This window comes from Eleginops maclovinus, chromosome 11 (genome assembly GCF_036324505.1).
Source record: "Eleginops maclovinus isolate JMC-PN-2008 ecotype Puerto Natales chromosome 11, JC_Emac_rtc_rv5, whole genome shotgun sequence".
In the NCBI taxonomy this organism is placed as follows: Eukaryota; Metazoa; Chordata; class Actinopteri; order Perciformes; family Eleginopidae; genus Eleginops; species Eleginops maclovinus.
Window position 1 is genome coordinate 3,944,146 of NC_086359.1, and position 24,598 is coordinate 3,968,743.

General features: G+C 39.5%; 3 protein-coding genes across 4 annotated transcripts; all 3 read left to right on the forward strand.

Moving 5' to 3' along the window:
- Positions 1 to 397: 397 nt before the first annotated feature.
- slc25a14 (solute carrier family 25 member 14) lies at positions 398 to 11,737 on the forward strand. The gene is made up of 9 exons (XM_063895566.1): positions 398 to 579; positions 1,407 to 1,511; positions 2,958 to 3,096; positions 4,166 to 4,260; positions 6,763 to 6,848; positions 7,098 to 7,193; positions 7,670 to 7,794; positions 8,003 to 8,216; positions 8,890 to 11,737. The coding sequence occupies exons 2-9, from the start codon at positions 1,448 to 1,450 to the stop codon at positions 8,929 to 8,931; spliced, it is 861 nt and encodes a 286-aa protein (XP_063751636.1). The 5' UTR covers positions 398 to 579; positions 1,407 to 1,447; the 3' UTR covers positions 8,932 to 11,737.
- An 829-nt stretch (positions 11,738 to 12,566) lies between these two features.
- Positions 12,567 to 15,155, forward strand: btg4 (B-cell translocation gene 4). Its single transcript, XM_063894529.1, has 4 exons — positions 12,567 to 13,048; positions 13,181 to 13,315; positions 14,084 to 14,369; positions 14,620 to 15,155. The coding sequence occupies exons 1-4, from the start codon at positions 12,876 to 12,878 to the stop codon at positions 14,827 to 14,829; spliced, it is 804 nt and encodes a 267-aa protein (XP_063750599.1). The 5' UTR covers positions 12,567 to 12,875; the 3' UTR covers positions 14,830 to 15,155.
- A 2,629-nt stretch (positions 15,156 to 17,784) lies between these two features.
- Positions 17,785 to 24,518, forward strand: LOC134872305 (heterogeneous nuclear ribonucleoprotein A/B-like). 2 transcript variants are annotated; one of them, XM_063895556.1, is made up of 9 exons: positions 17,785 to 17,916; positions 19,186 to 19,478; positions 20,013 to 20,181; positions 21,309 to 21,467; positions 21,888 to 22,019; positions 22,147 to 22,255; positions 22,398 to 22,538; positions 23,055 to 23,149; positions 23,727 to 24,518. In XM_063895556.1, the coding sequence occupies exons 2-8, from the start codon at positions 19,210 to 19,212 to the stop codon at positions 23,129 to 23,131; spliced, it is 1,056 nt and encodes a 351-aa protein (XP_063751626.1). In that variant the 5' UTR covers positions 17,785 to 17,916; positions 19,186 to 19,209; the 3' UTR covers positions 23,132 to 23,149; positions 23,727 to 24,518. The 2 variants fall into 2 exon arrangements, with proteins under 2 accessions (XP_063751626.1, XP_063751625.1); XM_063895555.1 differs by having other exon boundaries at positions 22,147 to 22,254; positions 22,385 to 22,538.
- The last annotated feature ends 80 nt before the right edge of the window (positions 24,519 to 24,598 follow it).

Genomic DNA, 24,598 nt, shown 5'->3' on the forward strand with positions numbered 1-24,598 from the left:
ATCTAATGCTTAACTTTATATTTACAGTAGAGTGTTGCTTTCATCTTTGGTAAACCAGAATCAGTTGTTTCACATTGTGATATTTGTTGTTGTTGTTGTGGGTAGCAAACAACAAACAACAGTGTGTAGTAAGTTGAACATATGCTGAAAAATTATAGGAGCAAAAAATGACTAAACCCATACCGATAGTGATAAACAAACTGTGCCTCCTCACAGTACATAAGGTTAACCCCAAATAGATACAAAATGTGTTGTAAAATCCAACAGTTGTCCACAGGTTTGAAATGATTGCTAAAAAATAAATACAAGAAAATGTGTTTTTCCGCCTACATGATGGCCACACTACTCACTCTGTCCAGCAGGTGGCCGTAATGCGCCACTCTGCTAGTTTGCCAATCCCAAATTAACACTAAAGAAGAAGAAGCTTTACGTTTGACATTAGCTGAAAATGAGAAGCTAACGGGAGACGAGAAGTTTTCTGCTTGCACTTTATTAAAAGTCAAGCCACGTATACGTAGGCCTCTTTAGTCATGGGAAACCAAGTGGAATAACCCTTTGCGGATTTTGTCAACACTCCAGGTACGTGACATGTTAGCTTTATTCAACGGTAACTAGTTGCTAACTCGCTATCAAGCTGGCTGTTTTTTTCCACAAGTGTTAGCCGACCGGTAGCGGAGCAGTTTCAGACTAACCGTCAAAAACAGCCGTTAGGACCCTTTTTTAATTTTCCAAATGTTTTAATCATTTCTTAAAATAATGTGATAGATATTAACAATAAGGTCGGGTATGTCTTGATCGTATGACAATAATATTTATTTATTTATTGATTCATAAAATAACATCTATAAACAGTCATATTTTGCGTTAAAAAAGTTCACATTAGGGGTAGTCGTATAAAGTAATGCAAAACAAGTTAAGTAAATAAGTACAAAATAGAAATACAGTTTCATATTTATTAAATACACATTTTCTACAGTTTTGATTGGCTTTTTATTCAATGTTTTTAATAGTGTTAGTAATATTGTTTTAGTTCTTGGTAAAAATATTCACAATTTGGTTTTTAGTCAGCCAGAATAATAATATACAACTACATTTAATTCTCGTGACAATGTTGCTGTCACAGACCTATCCCTGCCCTCCCCGGCACAGCAGCAAATCGGATCGATTGAATCGTGATTGACAGATTTTGCAGCCAATAGCAACCCGCACGACACATATGACCGCTCTCTCCGCGGTGTTGGGCTCAGCGAGCATCTCTTTCCGGCGCAGTACGGTGGGGATGCTGATGCTGAGGAGCCTCGTTGATCTGTAGCATTATTAGAACTCATCGTTTATCGCCATGTTGTATTGTCTGAGGTTGCATCACTGTGTTGACCTATGTCTGGGCTGCCTGCTCTTGTTTTTAGCGGGTCTGCAGCAGGTGGAGGCAGCAGCTGATTCTGCAGAGATGACCAACCTGAACTGGAAACCGTTCATCTACGGAGGGATGGCCTCGATTGTCGCAGAATTCGGTAGGCTACGTGATGCACCTCAACATGCAGACACTCACCGTCCTGTATTAGGCTTGGTTGTATGCGCTTGTTTTCCATGGAGGTGCATGTGCTATGCAAAACGTGCTTGAATATCGGTTTATTTGCAGGCATAGGAAGGGAAAAAAGCTGCATAACCACTTTAAAAAAATGTGTACGAACTGGTTTTGCTTTACCTCAGCTGAGGTCAATTCAAAGATTTAGAAAAGAGATCTTGCACCAGGGAATCAATAATGTATCGCATTTGTAAATCAGATTAGAGAGTCCAATTTGTCAATCAAAATCCAGTATATTTCTAGCTACCTTATTACAAACAAGGTTGTTTTTGTTTTGGTGTATAAATACATAACAATAAGCATGGTAACGGAAAGTGAAATCATAAATACGAGCAAGTATTCCATAATTCAAGAAATGTATAGAAGAAAATCACAATTCAAATGTTAAAAATAAAGAGTTGGGCAGCTCTTTAACACAGCGTTTGTGATTCCCTGGTTCTCGTGCAAACAAAACATTAAACAAATGAATGTTTCCAACAACAAGATGCAAAAACAGGTACAAAACAAGATTAAAAGACATGCTACAGCAAACATGAAGTGCAATAGCAGATGTATAAATACAAGTAGTGTAAATATAAATACTGGCAGCTTGAATAAATGTAAAGTAAACAACAATAAAAGCAGTTTTATGTTTCCAAAGGATATTAATGCAGGAAGTCAATAATGTGGTACTGTTTAAAGAGACAGGAAGTGCGCAGCAATCTTTTTAAAGTTGGGTGAAGCCTTGGGCTGGAGTGTGTTTTTCCTCTAGGATGTGCAATCTTAGAAGCATGTTCTCCTTATTGGTGAGTGCTGACGACTCATTTTATGTTAGCGCTGGTTGCAAAAAAGGGAGCCAAACACATATCAAAGTTCTCTGAGAACTATTTATGTGTCGTCCTGCAACTTGAGAGGTACACCAATAACTAAGTTAGAAAGCAGTCACGTTGTAGAAACTCATCCAGACTGCTTGCGTTAAAAGTTGCACTAGCTGCAAGTTAGAATGTTTTTCATTACCAATTTAATCAGACAAGTATTTTAAGAATTAATTAACTTCAGAATCAGAAATACTTTATTCATCCTAAACTGGGAAATGTTTTCTTTGCAGCAGCAAAATACAATATGAAACAGAACAAATCATTAGAAATAGAAATAAGAAATATACAGATGTACAAATAGTGCAAGGAAATGGGAAATTAAATACAAATGTAAAGTGTAAAGTGTAAGGTGTGCATGTTATGTCCAGTTCACAAGACAGGCTATGGAGCAGTGAGTTGAATATCAGAAAAAAGGCTAAATGTGGTCTTGTTTTTTCCCACATGACTTAAACCATGAGTATTTATATTTTAAAAATTCTATATTCATTCTTGTTATTATAACTTTTAATCCACAGGGACGTTTCCCATTGACCTGACTAAGACCCGGCTACAGGTCCAAGGTCAGTCTCAGTACACGGAGATTCGATACAGAGGCATGTTCCACGCCCTCTTCAAGATTGGCAAAGAGGAGGGCATAAAAGCGCTGTACTCTGGGTAAGAAGGCTCTTTATTAACACCCAGTTGGATCATCATGCTGATTTGAAGCACAGTAAACAGGTGTAGACACAATAACTCTGTTGTTGTTGACAATGTTACTATGCATGATTCTCTGCTCGGCTGCCTTAAGTAGGGAAATAAGTTCAGTTACCCATAATCCACCTTTTCTTGTACTGCCCTGATAAAATAAAAATACTGATGCATGATGTTTGAAAATGTCAGGTGAGTTTTCTACTAACATAACTGGAGATGAATTCATTAGCCCTCTAACTTTTCTAGTTCTGTAGGGGGTTTTGGAAGGTTAAATGTATACAAATGTATGGGTAAGTGTTTTCATTCAAGAGAGTTATAGAAGGTTGAAAGAAGTTATGACTTTCCGAAGTTTGATACTGTTTGTTGATGTGGATGGGTATTAAACAAACCTAGGCAGTTATAAAGCATTAATTGCATAATAGGATTTTCTGTCAACCCCACACATCTGCTCTGTGCCACTTCAGCAGATAACTCCTCTTCTGCTTAACACAACTCATTCAATCGTAGGGTTATGGGTGAGTTCTTACCAAAGAAGACATCAGGATTTCAGCCGACTCTTAATACCAGGACGTCTTGCTGTTACAGAGAGAGACTCCTTTCAGTTAAACTCAATGTGCTGTAAAGTAAATCTAGTTACGTGTTATTGCTACAAGCTTGCACCGTGCTCCATACTGATGGAAACAGCATGTGCTCATTATGATGTGCAGGAGAAAGCTTTGCTCACAGAGCTGTTACACTTTGTGGGTGGGTGAACTGTGATATTGCTTTGAAAGAGCCCACTGGGAGAGGGAATACATATTTCATTTTGATAGCGGGAGCTTCGCTTTGACTTTTTAAGATGTGGGGAATGACTCAAGACCTAATTTACATACATCTCTTGATGTCAATACGACTGAAATGTAATGGATTTGCATCCTAAGTCACATGAACACTGTATGTTGAGGGGAGTAAATGAGAACACTGCCTGTTCTTCTGAATATGTCTTTAGTTTAGTTAAAGATAAATGAACATATACTACCTCTCATCCTCTCAGGATTTCTCCAGCTCTGTTGAGACAAGCCTCTTACGGGACGATCAAGATAGGGACCTACAACTCTCTGAAGAGGCTGTTTGTCACTAATCCTGAAGGTGAGTGTTTACCTTTTCATCCTCCTTTCTTACAAACGTTTTCATAAGGCTATACATTTTAATATATATTGTAGTATTATCTTCAAGCTATACTCCACTTTATTTCTAATTTATTAAATGTGAATGATACTTGTTTTTAACCACAGGTATCGCAATTCACAGTAGTTCTAAGGTCTTCCCTCCCCCCAATAATATAGGTGAATCTGCTTTTATCCACTATGATCCCAAACACTACCAATAAGTATTAGAGAGGCAAACTCAGCGGGAGATAGTTACTATGCAGCCTAGTTTATTTACTCCAAGCTAGCTGATTGAAATTCACATTATTCACATTTCTTATTTGCAACGTTTGAACACTATCTTCACATTTGAATGGAAACATTCAACAACTGCTTTATTCACCTTGCTGTGATGTTCATTTGTGGAGAAAAAGCAATATAAAAAATTAAAGAAGTAATATTAACCTAAAAAAATATGAATAATTGTGAAATCATGTGGGCAGTATATCCTCACTAAAAGTGGTAATGCTGTGTTGTTTTAGAAGTGGAAGCATCTTGCAGAAATGTTCAAAACTGGTTGGTTCATTTGTAACGAAAAGATGTCAGACCGAACACTTTCCACTGAGCCTATTGTTTTATAATCACAGATCCTCTTGACTTTTGTAGAGCGAACCAGTGCGATGCTAACTTACGGGTCAGCTTTCAAAATACATCCTGATCCCTGCAACAGTAAAACTATATGTGCCTAAAGCCTGTAGCCCCCCCACCCCCACCCCCCACATCCACCAAAACAAAGGGTTGTATGTGTCGTGAGGACCTGAGCTGAAGTGCTGTGCACAGACCCCGTGTGTTAACCTGCCGGAACTAATTTGCAAGCTAAATAAGAGACAAAGAGCTTCAAGGAAGGAGGGGAGGGATGGAGAGGGAAGGGTGGGGATGGAAAGGGAGGCGGGGGGGAGATACTGCAGCTGTAAGTGCCTCCCCCCTCCTGTTCGACATCCATCTCATATGGAGCACACAATTCAATATATTTAATTAAAAAGCATAAACACAAATCTCCCATCACGCAAACGAAGCATGGTTTCTGTTCAGGTTTGAGTCACTGTGGAATTGTTATTGCATATTAAATAAATGATTTATATGGAAAACTAATAATGCTTTTGAGCAATATTGGCCCATGAAGAGTCAATGTTCTTTTTTTAAAGTATGTTTCACAGCTCCAAAGCCATATGTAGCAGGTCCAAATATACTCTAGATGCGATTGAACTATATTTATTATTACATTTAACCGTGGTTCCAGGAAAGGGAACTGGTGGAAAATGTGGACTTTTTAAATGAAATATACGTTTAATATCCAGCCCTATATGAGAGAATCTTTACTGACAGCTTTATAATCAGCAGAGTTTTAAACAGGAGTTGATGTAGTACCATTTACCTGCATTAATAAACACAGTAAAGAAAAAAAAGAATGAACACTAAAGTGTGCAAGACATTGAAATACACTAAAATAAAATAGAAAACGTTTGAGTGTGTTAATGATAAGGATATGTGTGCACTTCTCAAAGCGGTAGTATTGTGCAGAAATGTGCAAAATTGTCAAATAAGTCTGCAGATGTTTACAGTACAGAGTAAGTGCAGTAAATCAGGCACTTGTCCTATACCAACCCCAACAGCGAGCACCATAAAGACAAATTGTAAACAATAACAGGATCAGTTTTTGTTGCTCTGACTTCATCCTCTGGGCAGAGCACTCACTTATCAGCCAAATGGGTTTGCGCTACATTTATCAAAGATTCTCTGGCGCCGTTGGGACTGACAGGAAGTCAGGGACTACAGGCTCCGTCTCTTCCTATATAACCTTTTTTACATGTCATTTCTCATTTCCCTTCGCCTCGTTACTTCTTTATATGGCTCCTCTTTTCACTGTCTCTATCCTACCCCCCCTCCCTCTTCCTTCCACTTTGCCCTCTGCTCCTTTCAATATTTGATGACTAATTAGAGTACATCAGATAGATAGAATAAATGATAGAGTAGATCAAGGTAGGAGAATAAAAGAATAACCCCTCCCTTTCACCAGTAACACTCTGAATGTGTGTGTCGTTACAGTAAAGTCCTTCCATGCAGTTATTGATTTCAGTGGCACTAAACATGTTGTCCTGCTGTTCAGTCAGCTTTTTCAAATGTCTGCTCCATGAACCAGAGCAAATGTGAAGAACAATAATGAATCTTAATGTAACGTGAAAAGCGGGGTTGATGTGAGGGGAAGGTTTTTATTTACCTTTTTAATGTGTGCGTCTTGCCAAACTACAAAGCCCTTTTTTTGTTACGTTTTGCTTTCCCCATCTTCAACCGTCTTCCTCTGTGTTTCAAATGTTGGTTTTGATGCAGGGTTTGCCGTGTGCTTGTGGTGGGAACTAACGCCGGCCAAAAAGTGGGCAGCGTGATGACCACCACAGATATGTTCTGTGTAAATGAATATCATTTCTTGTCTCTTTCCTGCCAGATGAGACGATGGTCATCAACGTCTTCTGTGGCGTCGTGTCTGGAGTGCTCTCCTCTTCTCTGGCAAACCCAACAGACGTTCTCAAGGTAAATAATTTTTTTTTTTTTGGATGATTCCTATGCTGTGTTCACTCCAAAAGCAAAGTGAATGTGCGACGGATTGACGGATCATTTGTGTTAATTCGCCTGACAGAAATAACCTGGTTTACTCCAGCCGTATGAACAGAAAGATGCATAACATGTATTGATTTCATTTCAATAAACAGATCGAAATGTTACAGAATTACCTTCAAACATATTTGTAGTTTTAAACGTATTTTATTGTTTTTGTTCCAGATCAGGATGCAGGCGCAGGGCAGTCTGCTCCAGGGCAGCATGATGTCTAACTTCATGAACATCTACCAGACAGAGGGCACCAGAGGCCTGTGGAGGGTGAGTGTGTGGTAATGTGTCTGTGCATTATGTGTGTATGAAGGAGAGGAGGCGACTGAGTTCTAGGGCTGCAACCCAAATAATTGTTAACCTGACAATTACTATCTTTGTTAATCCATAAATATTCACTTTATTATGATATAGGGAGAGAAAAGCAGAAAACCTCCAAACTTCAGATGCTGACAACGCTTGTCTTATATTTAGATGGAACAAAATAGGAGATTAATAAGAGTAATGTTGCAGGCCTACTGTTTTCCCAAGATAACGCCCCATTAATTCTTTGTGAGGAATTCATTTTAATAGAAAATATATGAATATAAATGTTCACAACTCCTTTCATCAAAAGAACAGGTCTTTCACATGTAGGAAAAGCTCACATTCCGGGTACATTCATTACATTCATTACTATTATCTTATTTGTTGTTTATTGTCTGACTATCTGATGTATTTTCTGTGTTGCCTCCCCTCCTCCCCAGGGTGTCCTCCCCACAGCGCAGCGAGCAGCCATCGTCGTCGGGGTGGAACTTCCTGTGTACGACATCACGAAGAAGCACCTCCTCCTCTCCGGCGTGATGGGAGACACCATCCTGACACACTTTATGTATGTTTTTCTTAAGCAGCTCAGGGATGGTCATCCTTTTTAATCATGCAGGTATTGAGATAATACTAACAATGATAATAACTCGTATCTATAGACTTCATTCAACTCGTCTTTTCAGTATTTCTAAGGCAGAATAGAATTTTATTTTGATGGAACTCCTCCTTTGGTCCTTTTTAACCTTGTTTCCGTCCTGGTTGTGTGTGCACAGTTCAAGCTTCACGTGTGGCCTAGCGGGGGCGCTGGCCTCCAACCCTGTTGATGTGGTGCGGACTCGAATGATGAACCAGCGAGTTTCGTCAGGAGCCCCGATGTACAAAGGCACGATGGACGGACTGATGCAGACGTGGAAGAACGAGGGCTTCTTTGCTCTCTATAAAGGGTTCTGGCCCAACTGGCTGCGACTCGGGCCCTGGAACATCATCGTATCCTTAAAGCAAGTTCATACAGTGGGGGTTATTGGGAAAAGTGTATTTTTGAATCTAGTATAAACTCCTAGGTTCAAAAATAAATAATACAATATGTAAAAGAAATGCTTACTCTTAATAATGAGCTTTATTATTAGGGAGACAGTGGAGGATTAATCCCAAAAGTCAGCTGGTGAAGAAATGTGGGAACTGTGTTTTAAAAGGTCAAACTCAATAAAAGACAGTGAAGTAGGATCTGAAATATCTGAAGGATGTTGAGAGCAATCACTTGAGCACACAAAGAACCATATAAGCATAAAAATGTTAAAGTCTGTCCAAGGCCAATTTGATTTCTGAATCTCTACTGTTGTCTGTCCAAAACCCAAGATATTCACCTCAATATGTTATGAAATATAATTTAGCAGGAATCTTCATATTTGAGGCTGAAAACAGAACTTTTTGCATCAAAACATCTTTTTAGAATATCAAAAGTAGTTGCCGATAACGTTCTGTGTATCGACTCATCATTGCTGCTCTTTCATATCGGTTTGAACTTTTCAGAACTTGGCAAAACAAAAAGTCTGTATCTCAAAGTTAGCATTAGCTCATATTTCAGACCGTATTTCAGACCTTATTTCATCCCGTGCCTTCTGTGATTATGAGTCAAAACGTTCCTCAACCTCTCTCTCAGTTCTTCATCACCTTCGAGCAGCTGAAGAAGCTCCCGTTTTAACGGACAGGAAGCGGGACTAGCTCTGTGTAGACTGTGTCGGGCAGAAATGTGAGCGCCTGCAGGTTCATCACACTCCCTGCACATCATACCAATGATACAGTACAACACTCCTCATCTGCCCATCCAGCAATCATCCAAATCTTATGTTCTGTGTTTTATTTATTCTCACTGGTTTTTGTACAGTTTTTAAGGAGTGTGCTCTCATCCTCCTTCGACACTCCCCAGGCAGCTAAGAGTTTGGTTGTAGCAGAAGAGACGTGGTTTATTGTTGTTTAGTTTAACACTGGATAGGGTGAGAGTGAGAGGGGGCCTTTATTTATTAAGAAACAGGACTCCAACACAGATCTGGACATGTTAAATTCATTAGTAAGCCTAGGAAGTGAAGTAAGCCAGGTGAGACATGCAAGGCTATGCCGTTTGTGAAGATTAGAGGAAAGAAAATAATGTGAAATTAAAATAGGAACGTCACCAAAGTGACTGTTACAGGTGCTCACTGAACTGAGAGGAAATAAGGCTATAAAGAGCACTCCAGAAGAAGGGGTCACTCAGCCGGTAAAATGCATCTTTTAAAAGGTCAGTTGACAGAAAATAAAGAAACTTCACGCGAGACATGGGAGGCTACAAGCAAACCCATCCAAACGAACATAGGTCAAATCGGTTCTAGACTTTGTAATAAGGAAATGTTGCATAGCCTACTTCCAAGGTTTTACTTGAATCAATCACAAATCTGAACCAAAGCCTCTAAAGACAACTCTTTATTATTATTTCACAACCAAAATATGTTTAGTTTTTGTGTCTTTTGAAGGAAATACTCCGTCAGATCCATCACTTTTAATAAAGGTGTTTCTTCATCTTTTTTTAACATACTGCGCCTCCATTCTGCTGATGTATTGGAAGCTAATTTCATTATGGACCTGCAGGACACGTTACATTTCATTCACACAGGAAAGCAGCAGCTGGCGGTGACAGAAAATGCTTAATGTGTTTCTAACAACCCGGGTTCAATTAATTTGCAGAGAGAAACTCTGCTGAGAAGTGTCTGAAAGTCATCATTTGGGATTATGAAATATTTGTGAATCACGTTCTCAAAGAAACTCCAACCACTTAAAACAAACCAAATGCATTTCATACAAAACTAATACACACGTGTTTGTCCCTTGTTTGACTCGTGCAATACAGGAGTGCAGCTTTTTCTTTTTACTCCACCAGCACTACTTAACTTCAGTCTTATTTAAGTACTTTTGTTTTCAATTTGGAGACTGTTGGTTGTGTTTCAGGTTGCCCGTCAAAGTGGCATTCATTTTCCATGGCTTTAAGGCTGGGAGAAGTCCTTTTTTAAAGTGTTATTTAAAAAATACCTAGAAAGAGAAGGAAAGATGGTATTCCGAGGAAAAGTAAACTGAAATTCCCAAAATTAAATTGTCAACGTGCATGAAAAAAGGATCAAAGTCCTAAATTTACAAGGGGAAGAAAACAACACGCATTGAGGTGAATGAAACTGTAATATTAAGATAGTCAAGTCAAACAGTTCAGAGGGAAGAACTGTAAATTCACTTCAATATTTTATTTATTATTGTTTTTTATATTATTTTCAAAAGTTCTGCTTTTCATGTTGTTCGAATTTGACCTGAGAATGAGTCTTGTATTTATTCCCCACGTCTTAAATCCTCACGCTGGCATGATTCTTGTTATTTTATCATTTTTAAACATTGCTCTGGGTCGACCACTTTGAAAACTCTTCCTACGTTTGCCTGGCGACTCCTTCCCTTCATTATATCTGTGAACGATGTGTTACCTGTGACCTTACATGCAGCACTGACTACGTTTACACGCCTTGTGCATGCAAGCATAGTCAATGATAGGAGTTTGCTCCGGAAGGGGTTGAAAGCGGCCCATAAATGAAAGTAATTTGGGCTGAGAAGTCTCCTTGCTGTAGTTAAAAAAAAACTGCTCTGTGGCCCAAATCCTAGAAGGCCTGTTTTATAAGAACCTGTGTTTTTGTAATCAAAGAGGCGCTCACGTGGAAGTGTTATGCTTTGTTTTTGCTCCTTAATCATGAATGTAAAGCACTTTATTTTTATGAAGGAGGGCTGGTGATGGATTAATAGAATTGACCGAGGTCGGGAAATAAAGAGCCTCTGCAGAAATGGTAGTTTTTTTCCAGCGGGTGCCATGTAATCAGACTTTTTCTTCAGTGGACTTTCAGTATATTGGGGTTTTTGTAGATCTGTTTTGATGCTTTTATATTGATTTAACTCGCGTTCTCTTCAGACATTCTTCATGAAGCTTATTCTCTGCTTGTGACTTAAAATTCATTTGATTGAATGTTTTTCCCTGGCTATAGAATCCAGTTCCTCAGCCTGATGTCAAACAACACTCAAAAAATACTAGCCTTTAATTTCAGATTTTGGCCTCATTCCTCTTGATCACATTCTGAAATTAAGTTTTGACATTTTCAATGACTTCTAAATTATGTGTTGATTTAAAGACCAAAATGAGTGCATCCTCATTGGAGCTAATGAAGGTTTTTAAAGGAGAGTAACTCCATCAACATGCCTCTGTTTTAGAGGCGTATTCAGTCTTTTTACCTCCTGGAAACTCTGTGGCAAGAGGATAAAATCTGTTTGTACATTTCCACTTGTTTGCACCTTGGTGTTTGCTGTCTCTATCCTTCACGCTTGTTGACGTGATGAATTTTGATGGTGGAGGTTTTTAGTTGGGGAGTATTTTATTTTTTATTTTCTTTGGGTCCGGCTTTATATTCAATGTTCACTCAAATAAAATATATGCTGTGATTGTTTCTGTATCAATTTGTGGTTTCTTGCTCATTTAGTCAGGCTGGCTTTCTTTACTAAATGAATCTTCAGTGTGATGCCGCTTCTCGCCACAGGGGGGCGCCGTTACACCCAAGAAATGCTTTTCAACCTAAATGAGAGACTGATCAAAATAAATAAACAATAATAAAGCTGACCCTTATAAATGTCTTAGAGATCCATTCAAGGAATCTATAAATTCATTATTATTATTTATGAAACCAACAGACATAAACAGTGTTAGGAGAGTTTATCCTTTTTTAGTTTTAAGTTCATAATAAAAGTTGTCAAATAAACACACTTCTAATTTTAGTTTAACAATCTAAAAAAGAAGCTGGTAAAAGCATTGAGTTAATGTGCTTCTGCAGTGAATTATTGTTCATCGCTCTTCTTTCTAGCTGAAATAAATAATACATTAAATGGCGTTGGAGGAAATCAGAGAAAATCCATAACCAACAATAACCCGGTCCTCCCTCCAGTCTCAACTCTCCAATAAAACATGTTTAACACTTAAAGAGACTCAGCAGTAAAAGGTAAGATAATACAAAATAAAACAATGAAATGGTGATCCCTCTGTAAAACAAAGGAAGGCAAAATCCATCAATAGGATCAAATATAAATACCTATTATAATAATAATGAATACAAATTAAATGAAAATAAAACCCAAAGAACTAAATACTAAAAGAATAAAAGACCATTTAACAACTTTGATGTATCAATCAGTCACACACACACACACACACACACTGATTAAGTCAACCAGCTCCAGGTGTGCAAGCTTGTCACACAGCTGAACTGTTTTATTTAACCTCATGGGAAACCAAGAAGGGAGTGACTCTTTTTAGTGTGTGTTGTGTGTGAGGCTACCATTACTGAACAAGCTGCTGCTGCTTCACACACAGATATATCATATTATTTTATTGGTGTAAAAGTATTAGAAATCAAAGCTGAGTTCTCTCGCTCCAGCAGCAAATATGTTTGCTTAACTTGTCCGGCTTCCAGTTTGTCGTCTTGTTAGTTTTATGTGCTTTTTGTTTGTTTTTCTGTAACAGTTTTATTCTCTGTAGAGGTTTTTTAACAGTACAGTTCTGAGTCTACTGTCAGGTTAAAGCAGTTAAAAGGTTTAGCCATGAAGGAGGAGATTGCTGCTGCTGTTTTCTTTGTGGCTCGGCTGGTGAAGAGATATGGTTGTGTGGATAATGAAGGCAGGGAGGGCTTCGCTGCTGCCCTCACCTCGGCTCTGTTTGAAAACTACAAGAACCACTGGCACCCCAACGCACCTACCAAGGGACAGGCCTACAGGTAAGCACTTTCAGGAAAGACTGTCAAACAAACGAGCATTTTTCTTTCTATTTATTCCACGGTTTCCATAAAAGGCTCTGCTCCAACTTAACATTGCTGCAGCAGGGTTTAATTTGATGCTGTGTGTTTCAGGTGTATCCGTATGAATGTGCGGCTGCAGGACCCGGTGCTGCAGCAGGCCTGTGAACGCAGCGCCGTACGGTACCAGGATCTGGGCCTTCCTCAGGAGATGACTGTGTGGGTCGACCCTGGAGACGTGTCCTGCAGGTCAGGCTGCTAAAACCACTGGGTAGAATCATTAGGAAGGGTTTTAAATGATTAGTGTGCACCCAAATCTGTGTACTGTCCAAGTCTCATTAGCTGGGTACTTATCCTCACTGTTTCATACTGTGGCATTTCTTTTGCTAAGCTAATCGTCTGTGACCTTTTTAAGATGACTGTAACTAAGGCCTGGAGCTCAGGAACAATGTTAAGTTGATGCTGCTTTATGAAACTTGCTTTTTATAACTGGTACAAAACAATTGTTTGGCATTCCTTTAAACCTGCATTCTCTCAGGTGGCCAGCAGGGGGCGACTTCACTTTCTGCAAGAAGAAGCATTTAAGTCTTCAAAGTTGGCCTACATCTCTCTTGATTTCCTTTTGACCTCTAAACATTTTGTTGAGGAGGTTATTGTCTCAGTCTTTAGTTTAAAGTCCTTTGCAATACATCATGCAGTTTATTTTGCAAATAATGGTCCTTTTTTATAGTAAAATGGACAAAACTAGGGTATGCTTCTCTGCCTGGCTATATTTTTGAATGAGGATGGAGACCTAGCAATGCAGTTCTTGGTATCAGTCACTTGTTTCTCAATACAGCATGAAGTACTTTTAGCAAATTATGTTCCCATTTAGAGTAAAGTGGACTGAAGAGGGAATGCTGAAAGGCAGGGGTACCTTTTTTATAAGGATAGAGGCGTAGTTGTATCTATATTTTCACTTGTCCAAAAGAAACCTGCATTGATCCGAGACGTGGGTTAAAAATGTTGCTCTTGCAGGTACGGTGAACAAAGCACCCCGTTCTGCGTCTCGGTGGTGGACAGCCGGCGGCGAGCGGACAAGGAATTTTCCCGCCGAATCCACAACGCCGTTGAGCGAGCGAGCCTCGACGTCCAGTCGGGAAACTCTTCGGACGAGGAGGATTGCAGCAAAGACAACAGCATGAGCAGCATGAGCAGCATGAGCAGCAGCAACCTGTCGTCCATCGGCTCCACGTCAATCCCTGCCATCAACCCAGAGCCCAAAACCATCCCGACCGTCAGCAACCCCAACAGCGTCTACCGGGTAGGATGGAAACGGGGCGGGTCATTTATTATATTTGACCCTTCTTTATTGAAGTGCTTTCACAAATCTGAAGACCTTTCCAAACTTGGACAATATTTTTTCATTACTTGCATTGTTTAATGTACTCAAGTATTGTATTCAGTGCTGTCTTGAGGTACTTGTACTTGGCAATATATTTTAGTTGGAAGCCATTTGGTTCACATTTTTGACTTTCTTCTGCTGACTCTAACCCTTTGCTCCTCTTCCTCAGTTCAGCGAATTTACTCCAGGAGCCCCTCAGACCTGGCTGAGGGAGAAGAGGAAGGGCTTCGCTGGGGATGCATTCCCTCCTCTTCCTCTCCCAGTCGTAGGTCCAGCCTCCCAGTTCTCAAACCAGAAAGGCTTCAAGAACAATCGAGCCACATTCACCTTCGCCGGGCCTCGTGTGGACAAGTACCACTGGGTCAGCAAATCCCGATAATGTGAGCCGAGCCTTCGATCTAGAACCAGAGTCGGGTTACTGCTCTCCAGACGTAATGCAGGGGGGGGGGGAATGCAGAGGGGGGGGAAAAAAACTTTCAGGACAGTTTATGCATCTTTATAAAGTGTATTATCAATGTGTTAATGATTTAAATTAATAACGTTTAAGTGTTTTTAATCCTTTGAAAATATTGAAGTATTTTAAATGATCCTCCCTGCTAAATGTGTTTTTTAAACTGAAATTAAAGTAACATTGAACTGTCAATTGAAAAGAAATAAATGAGTCTTTGTCAGCTCTGGTTGATCTAATAAACCCGTTTCCTCTTATTATATTTCTCTGTTGTGATTGGTCAACCGCTTAGAGATGTCCCGTGCCTTAGCCTATCACGTAGTTCAATAGAAGTGCAACTTTTACATAGTGATGTCATGAGATTACAGAACAAAGGAGTCCAATGGAGTCTTTCAGGCAGTGGGAGTGTACAAAAACCTATAGAACAGGAAAGGGAAACCTCCAAAAAGCAGAATAGGGCCGTGTGTCAACCCCAATAACATTCACCATCAGGAAGTGTTTCTGAAGGTTTGTTCATCTGTTAACTACAAGAATACAACTAAGGCAACACTCAGTGTTTTCAGAATTGTTTGCAAAAATCTTATTTGTATTCTGGAATCATTTATTGAGGATATGTATCTTGTATCTTGCCATGATAAAAAGGTCCATTACAAAACCTTTAAAGTCATTTAGCTTGTTGGTTTTCAGAATTAGGTTTCGATGGAAGAGTGTTTGTTTTATTTCTTATGTTTGTGTTTATTGGCTCAAACATGCCTGAAATGGTGGGTTTTATGATTAGTAGTTTACTCTTTTGTTTTGTCTGTTTTTCTTGGTTTCTGAAACTATGATTTGAATGTGTGTCTTTGTATATACATGTATGTTATAACATGTAACCTTGAAACCTTGAAATGTAAATGAAAGATTAAAAACAGTCATTTATCAAACCCTCAGCTCCCTCTTTTATAAGTTGCTACCGTATTAATTTATTACCGAAGACTACTTTAAGTGTTCATGAGGATAAGCAGAGTTTGAATTCAAATAGTCTTTTAATGACAAACTGTTCCGTCTTCTTTCTCAACAAGCTCCCACGCTGCTTCTCCAGACTTTGCAACTCCATTAACCATGAAATGCCCCAAAAACATTTTGGAAGAAGGCTGAAACTTTCCATCTCGGTGTTATGTGATTAACAATACTCATGTTAACAGTGGAGTCTTAGTGAGTGAGCTATTGGTGCTATCCTGTATGGAATAAAGTCAATATCTTACTTGCTCAATATCGTTGCCAAACATACTTTTATTTCACTAAATCTATCTCTAATTGTTTTTCTATTTCTCACTGGTGTTAGGTTCATGACTCTCTTTGTGTTTTCCATTCATATTTTCCAACAGAATCTCGCTCAATCGTTTCCCAGGATTCCTTTGGTTTTATTGTACCCTATTTTATCTTTTAAAACATGTACTGAAAAGCAGGTGATCCTTCCTATCCATTGTATCCGCTCTAGAGCAGAAGTGTCAAGCTCCTTTTAGTTCCACACATTGCTCTGTACATACTGTACAGTGAAACATGATCTCATGTAGGGTGGAGCATGAAAACCATTGCATAATAACCTATAAATAAAACCATGAAATGTTCCTCTTTCTTTAAGTGTAAACAAGGTTCAATTTGTTTGTTGTCACACTGGTTGAAAGTAAAGTTGTGTATATTCCAATGAGTATGAAAAAAGATTATGCACTTAAAATAGATTTATAGATGAAAGAAAACGATTAAAAGATTGCATTCAAGACGGCTCCAAGGGGACTGCTGTTTTTATTTATCCTCACTGTTGTTTTTGCAAATTCTTGCTTTGTTGCCATGATGGGCCTTGAAAGTGGCACTTCATTTTGTAAGAGCTGAAAGGCACATTGGGTTTCTTAGTGAAGAAATTAAAACTGATCCACTTTTCCCCAAAAACGTTATCACAATTTGGAAAAAGATGGCCTTCGTCAGGAAATCACAAACCCCAGTGGACACAGAAAAAGTAAAACAAAGGCTACTCTGAAATGTTCAAACTTTGCAAAGTCATCCAGTGGACCAGATTTGACCCTCGAACGGGTCAGTTCTGACTCTTGGGCCACATGTTTGACACCCCTGCTTTAGAGCCACCAAATGCTATAAACATAATTTGTTTATTACAATTGAAAAGATATTTATTTAAAAAAATAATTTAAGTATTTGTTTATTATCAGCTGATTGTAATGTCATTTTATAACTTCAAAATGTGCTTTTAGTTTATTCAGATCACCTTCACACCTTTAAATTGTTTTTATCATGTGATTTAAATGATCTGTTATGCTTTGAAGTTGTGTTTTTTCGCGTGTCTAGGGCTTGCCTTCTCTGCAACGTTGTGCACATTATCGCTACCTGTATTCTTTTAGACTCTTCCTGATTTTATTCTGTAATTAAATAGCTTTGAGCTACATATTAGTGTGGGATATGCTATACTATTATTATTATTATCATTATAGTAACAGTGGAATCAGTTTTCTTACACTACGCTGTGCTCATATTGTACATTTATATGTGTAGTTTCTCTTTCAAAACCATTACATCTTCATGTGATTCCGATATTTTCTATAAATCTGTTATCTTTGTTACCGTTATTGCAAAAGAAAACTGCGCAGACAGCATGAAACCCAAAATGAATATAAACAACAATTTCACTTTTGACGAAATTTCTCTTCTCCACCAAGCAAAAAAAAAGCTGCGTAAATAAAGGACATATAAACGCCGCATACAAAATGCCATTAAATATCAAACAACAGCTCGACGGACATTTGGCTCCCTTTTTGTCACCAGTGCGTCAGCCAATCAGCCAATAGTAGACCGCCTTCAAACGCCCTACGGACCTAACTGTCCAATCACAGACGTTCTCATTGCGACGTCCCCCAACGCCTGCTCATATCCGGTCGTATATATGTTGCCACGAGTTAGCGGCGAATTTGGAGAGTGTCCATTTTGAGCAGCGAGTCGGCGTCTCCTGTATTTTTTCCCCACTATAAAGTAAGCACGCTTTTTCTTTGTTTATAATTCTACAATCGAATCCAGTTCAGGTGGTTTTATCTGTACCTCGTGACTTCATTTTACCGTGTACTATTTTTCCCGCGCTGTTTTTTATGTGCAATAACATGTGGGATTTTTTCCCTAGCTGCTAGCTTTGTGTGTTAGCCGCAGCGTTGCTAAATAACGCGGATTTTGCACCGATTGAATGAGTTGTTCACCAATTGCTTTACACAATTACACGCAAATGGGTGTTATATTCTGGGTTTTATTATTTGTTGCATGTTTTAGTGTTTTTTTAGTGGTTGTTTATTTCAGGGTTAGCATGCAACTACTAGCCGGGGCCTGCACTTTCTCTATCACCGAGCGGCAACCAAGCAAAGCGCGGTCCGCTTGAACACTGGATTAATGCTGCTTATTGTTAGCCTAACAAGTCTTTAATGTGAATTTACAAACAAACCACTTCACGTGTTGCACACATCTGTTACTATCTCGACGTTAAAGTTGATATTTATCTATAAAATGTAAACATAATGTGGTAAAACTCAATTAAATAAGATTGCAGATGAATGGAATGGTGGCTAAGCTATTGTGGTGTTCTGTTAGCCTCCAATGGTGCACTGTGGAGTACTTTGTTTTTAAATCTATTTTTAAAACTCATACATGGTAACAAAGACGAGGACGGGTCACCAAATAGAACAGGATGTATTTTTAAAATGAAAAGCTCATGTGGGCTGAACATGATGTACGAAATAAGAGGAAAGGGTACAACTAAAAAAAAAACACAATGGGCACTGGTTCCACTGGACTACACAAGCCCCTACCACCTAATCGATATACAATTTGTAAAATCAGACGCAATTAATGATCTATTTTAGGTTTGTGGGAACTCTGAACCCTTTTATACTAATATAGGATTTATTGCTCTTTAATGAATGACCAAAACCCATTTTGAGACTCAATGCTTTAAATCAAGCACACATGTATACAAAGAAAAGGTGAAAGAGTGCATGTGAAGCTCCTCTTGCACTTACAGAACGTTTTAGGCAAGATTTGACAAACTGTTAGGGATATCTGGATCAGGACCGTCTCCTGAATTAATATTAATGCATATATTTATTGCATTTGTAGCCCCAAACAATCTAATTCATACATTATCCCAGCTTTACTGACTGTGGTGTTTTGATGTCATTGTTTCTCTGTATTGATCCTCCCCCTGATGAAATGTATATAAACCCTTGAGTTAATCGAGTGTTTCTTGTCCCATTTCAGTCTTTCGAAAAACCCACCGTCAGAATGGCAGACGCTGAGCATCTCCTCATGGAGACATCAGACCAGAACGGCAACGAAGGAGAGGAGGACCAGAATGGAGCCGAGCAAGAGCAAGAGCAGGAGCAGGAACAGGAACAGGAGCTAATGGGAGGAGACGAGGAGCTCCTGGAGAGCCAAGACGGACAGGAGGAGGAGCAGGAAGAAGAGCAAGAGGGCCAGGAGGTCCAGGAGGGCCAAGATAACGGCGCAGATGGAGGCAAAATTGACGCCAGCAAAGGAGAGGAGGATGCTGGGTAAGTGTCTCCCTGAAGGTGCAACATCGTGCCATTAAACTGCAGAGCAAAAAACAAATGTGTCACTAAGCCTTTCTGCAGTCGGGCTGATTGTGCTTCCTGCAACCAGAATAAAAAGTAATAGCAGGAATGATAATTAAAATGTCCCGAACATCAACTTAAGCTCCCTTTCCAGGAGTCTTTGCAAATGTAGTCGTTGAATGTTGCAGGTCAGTAAAGAGTAGTGTATAAAAGAAAGCCCCTTAAAGTCATCGTACAACAAAGAGACGTTACGCTAAACCCCTCAAACATGAACAATTCTAGTGCTTTTTATTGTATGTTTGTGACTTAGTAGGAGCACTATATGCAAGTGAAAGCATTGCCCCATATGTTTTTTAATGTGCAGAAGAAATGTTTAATATATGGGTCATGACTAAATCATAATTTTGGCCATAACCAATGAAGCCAGACGTTCATAATAAATACTTTAAAAGGATGTTTTTGTAAAGTAACAAATAAAGAATTGAACAGCAAGGTTTCCCCATGTGTTTGCAGTAAGATGTTCGTGGGCGGCCTCAGTTGGGACACAAGTAAAAAGGACCTGAAGGATTACTTCACGAAGTTCGGCGAGGTGTCGGACTGCACCATCAAGATGGACTCCAACACTGGCCGGTCCCGAGGGTTCGGCTTCGTTCTCTTCAAAGACGCCTCCAGTGTGGAAAAGGTCCGTACAGAAGTTAAAGTGCAGCATCTGTGTTCTCTGGAGGTTTTCAAATGAAGCTTTCAGCGTCTTATCTTTCCGACTGAAGCACCACTTTCAAATAAGGTGTAAAACAATGGTGTAGCCATCATAAAAGTTCCCAAAGATATCCAACTCAGTTTATAGCTTCTACCCCCACGATAATGTGAAGGTGCAATATAATGGAAAACTGTATTTACCTTGGCATGGTTGAATAAGGAGAGTTGGGTACATTGAGCTGACATACCGTGAACCTCAAACAGCATTGTTTCCTCCTTCACGTGCAAATCATGAATATGCATCACAGCGGTGAAACGGGCGAATTACAACAACCCCTGTGTGTGACGTCACACACAGTAGTCCAGCCCCAACATTTGCATACACCAGCTGCTGGAAACACTCACGCTAACACTTACCACTCCGTAACGTTGCTCTCCGATCTCCGACCAACTGGCTGTTCTTGAAATTCCTCGGTTTCCTCCTCCGATAAAGGCTCAAACATGTAAGGTTGGATGCTAATAGCCTCCATGGTTCATCTCTCACAGTTTCAGGAACTTCACTTACTTCTGTGGGCTCTGAGGCAGCCATGGATTGCTCCTTGTGAACCAGCCAATCAGAGCAGAGCCTATTATTTAAATGAGCCCCAGATAAGGCAATTCAGCTTGTTCCATTCTAGCACCAAATCATAGGGCTGTAAATGGACCTGTAAAACCGCATCTGGACATTTTTTGGATCAATCAAAGTTATATACCTTCTTTGTAGACAGAACAATTTGAAATACCAGACAGATGCTCTCTATTGCACTTTTAAGCAGACTTTAGATGCACATATTGTGGATGTAATTATACACATCTCATTTTATTTGAGAAACTGTGCATAAAGGGAGCGTCCAACACAATCTATTGTCCCAAAACCCAAAGATATTCACTTTAATTTTAATGCGAAATAGAGAAAAGCAGGAAGAAGTTTAACATATTGTGTTGGCTCTAGCTGTGACTTGCATTTGCCTCACAATTTGTAATTCCCTGAGAAGTCACACAACAAAAGGGGATATTTCTGGGTACTTGGCTTTGTCTTAGCACTTAATGCTAACTATAACTGTGTATTTTCAGGTTCTGGAGCAGAAGGAACACAGACTGGACGGCCGTCCGATCGACCCCAAGAAGGCGATGGCCATGAAGAAGGAGCCCGCCAAGAAGATCTTTGTCGGGGGTCTGAACCCCGAGGCCACGGAGGATGCTATAAGGGAATATTTCGGAACCTTTGGAGAGGTCAGTGACACCGGATAAGGTCGCATAAAACCGCGGTTTAATACCACCGGGTGTCGTGTTGAGACCCCTGGCAGGGAGATGGGAGGGCTGCAACTACTTTAAGATCTCAGTGTGTTGGAAAAGAAGGCCCTTGTTTAATGTTAAAATAATATTTGGCCAGAGGTTGATGCCATCTGTTTTATATGATTATTTAACCCAGATAAGAAATGCAAATCACTTGTTTTAGTTTCCTTTTGATTGCGTAACATATTCCTGGAAATTGAAAAGCATTCCAGATCATAAAACTGTAAACATGGCAAATCGTTCAAGATATTCTCTCAAGGATTTAAATCTAGGTCTTGTGATTAAATAATTGGAGAGGATTTCAGTTTTATAGACACTCTGTTTCAGTTTTTCATTCCTTCTCTTCATTTCTCTTAGATCGAAACCATTGAGCTTCCCATCGACCCCAAATCAAAGAAAAGGAGGGGATTCATCTTCATCACGTACAAAGAGGAAGTCAGTGTTAAGAAGTGTCTGGAGAAGAAATACCACACCATCCAGGGCGGCAGGGTAAGGAGTGTTGACGTGCTTACTCTAGGTTTCATCTAAATATTTACTGACTCAGATGTTGCCTTTATTTTTCGACCCCTGCTGAGTTTCGAGTCGAGATTAACTGTGTGTGTTTCCTCTCGCCCAGTGTGAGCTGAAGATCGCCCAGCCAAAGGAGGTATACCAGCAGCAGCAGTACGGAGGGGGCCGTGGTGGAGGTTATGGAGGTGGTCAGGGAAGAGGCCGGGGCCGTGGAGGTAAGAAACACTCACTGTCTGAGTCTCACGGAGGAGGAGGAGAAGTTTCATTAAAGAGTTTATTTATCTTTTCGTTGTCCTCGTTTCCAGAGCTTTGTTGTGATCCTTTTTTTGTTGTTTTGTCTTGTTGACTTTGCCGCAGGTCAGGGTCAGAACTGGAACCAGGGCTACGGAAACTACTGGAACCAGGGATACGGTAACCAGGGCTATGGTGGCTATGGCGGCTATGGCAACTACGACTACTCATCCGGTTGCTATGGATACGGCCCCGGATATGACTACAGTACGTTTTAAAATTAAAAAGACGCGTGAGGCTGATGCCGTGTACAGATGGTGGATTTTTATAAAACGAATAAACGGTTGTGTTGATTAACTAGCTTCTGGCTGTTCAATAAGACCTGTGTTAGTTCAGATGCAACCTGTAACACAAATATGAATAAAGCAGAAACTATATAGCGCACAAGACAGTTAAAAGAAGTTCCTCTACATATAACAGAAAAGCAATGACAGTATGAAGCAATATAAATGTGTGATTGCACTGTTTTTATGGACCTGACGGCTTTAATCACTGAATATATGAATCAAAGTGTAATGAATACAGTCCATTAGCTCAATAAGGCCGTAGTTATCCACAGGGGGAAAGTACTACACCAGAAGTCTGCGTGGTTATTTATAAAATGCATTCAATCGCTCGCAGCTGCATCGACGATAATCCAATATAAAGGCTGTCTCACACCTTCAGGACTGAGCCGGCTGACATTTCAGAACTGAATTCGTCTTTTTTGCTTTCCTCTTCCAGCAGCCGACCAGGGCAACGGCAGCTACGGAAAGACTCCCAGACGGGGGGCACACCAGGCCGGCTACAAGCCATACTGATGATCACAGTGGTGCAAGGTAAGAGCTATAACTCGCCTCCTTCACATGAAGAAATGTCCAAAAGCACATTTTACTGCTTAGTAACCATTCTTCTGTACTTTTCACATGGAAAATAATGTGGAAACATGAGCAAAATGATGCTATACACCATTGTCTCCAGGGATCTTTGTTTATGTTCAGTTGGGCTTTATTTGACAGGGACAGGGCCTATTTAGCCATATTCACCCAGAATCTATTGTGTTACAATATCAAGTATTTGTTGTTTACCCTTTCAACACCGTTTTGATCTCGCACCTTCTGTACCACAAGTTGGATGTATTAAAAACGAATCGATTCAAAACGGCAAACACTGAGGATCTCGTTAGTTCCACATGTTCGTTTTAAAGTGAAGCAATAACTCATTCTTAATTTTGTTTAAAAACCTCACTTAAATAATAAAGACGCGTGGAAATATGAGATGCAGCGATTGGTGAAGAAGTTAGACTCGGGTTTTACTCAAAGTTGTGGTGTGAAGTTCTTCATAGGTTGTCTGAAAGAACTTGGTGAATATTTGGTTTTTAGAAGTGAAGTGTCTGACGTGTTTCCCTCTCCGCAGGACTCCAGTGATCCAGTGAGACCGACGGCTGGATTGACACACTGGGCATGACTCGACCTCTTTTATGATAGAAGACCATTTGTACAGAAAAACAACTGAAATGTAACTTTTTTTGTTTCTTTTTTTTTTTTTAAACCTTTCATTTTTAGATTTACTTTCCCCTTTGGTGTTTCCTTTTTTTTTTTTTTGTTCCTCTTCCCCCTTCCACATTTCCATCGATGGAAGTGTAATTTTTACTGTACTTTTTGGTACCTGTTTTGATTCTAATGTATTGTAAGGCTTGTATTTTACATGTTTGCTGGCTTTACAGGTTGAAAAATCTTGGCGCTGTAAAGGAGCTTTTTTTGACAAATAAAACCGTTTTCAGTAATATTTTTAATTTTGGTTCTGATGCTTCCAGGTTTTGGGGTGGAAGATTAAGAAGTTGACTGGGTTTAGGATTCAAATTCAATTGCAATCATTGATTTCTCCGTCTTTTTCCCCTTTATGTGGAACCATTTTAACTCTAGTTATAATTTCTTAATTTCCTCAAAAGAAGTTCAGCGGGGAATTTAACATCTACAGATGTTAATGGGGGGGAAATGAATTAAATCTACATACCTTTTTACATAACAAGCAAACTTGTTTCTGTGCTGGTTCAGTTTGTGTTTGTCAAGTGTCACTGGTTTTTAGAAATAACCGCTATGAAATTTAAATGTGCTTAGTTTTTTCTTTTTTTTTTCTGGAGGCCATTGGAGTCTCCTCAGCTAGTGTCTCTGGCAATTTATTAGTAATAAACATCCTCGTTTGTAATGTTTTGTGTATTTCTAATGATTAATGTTCCCGATAATGATTAATGTTCCCGAGAATGCAAACAATAGCTTTTAGTTATA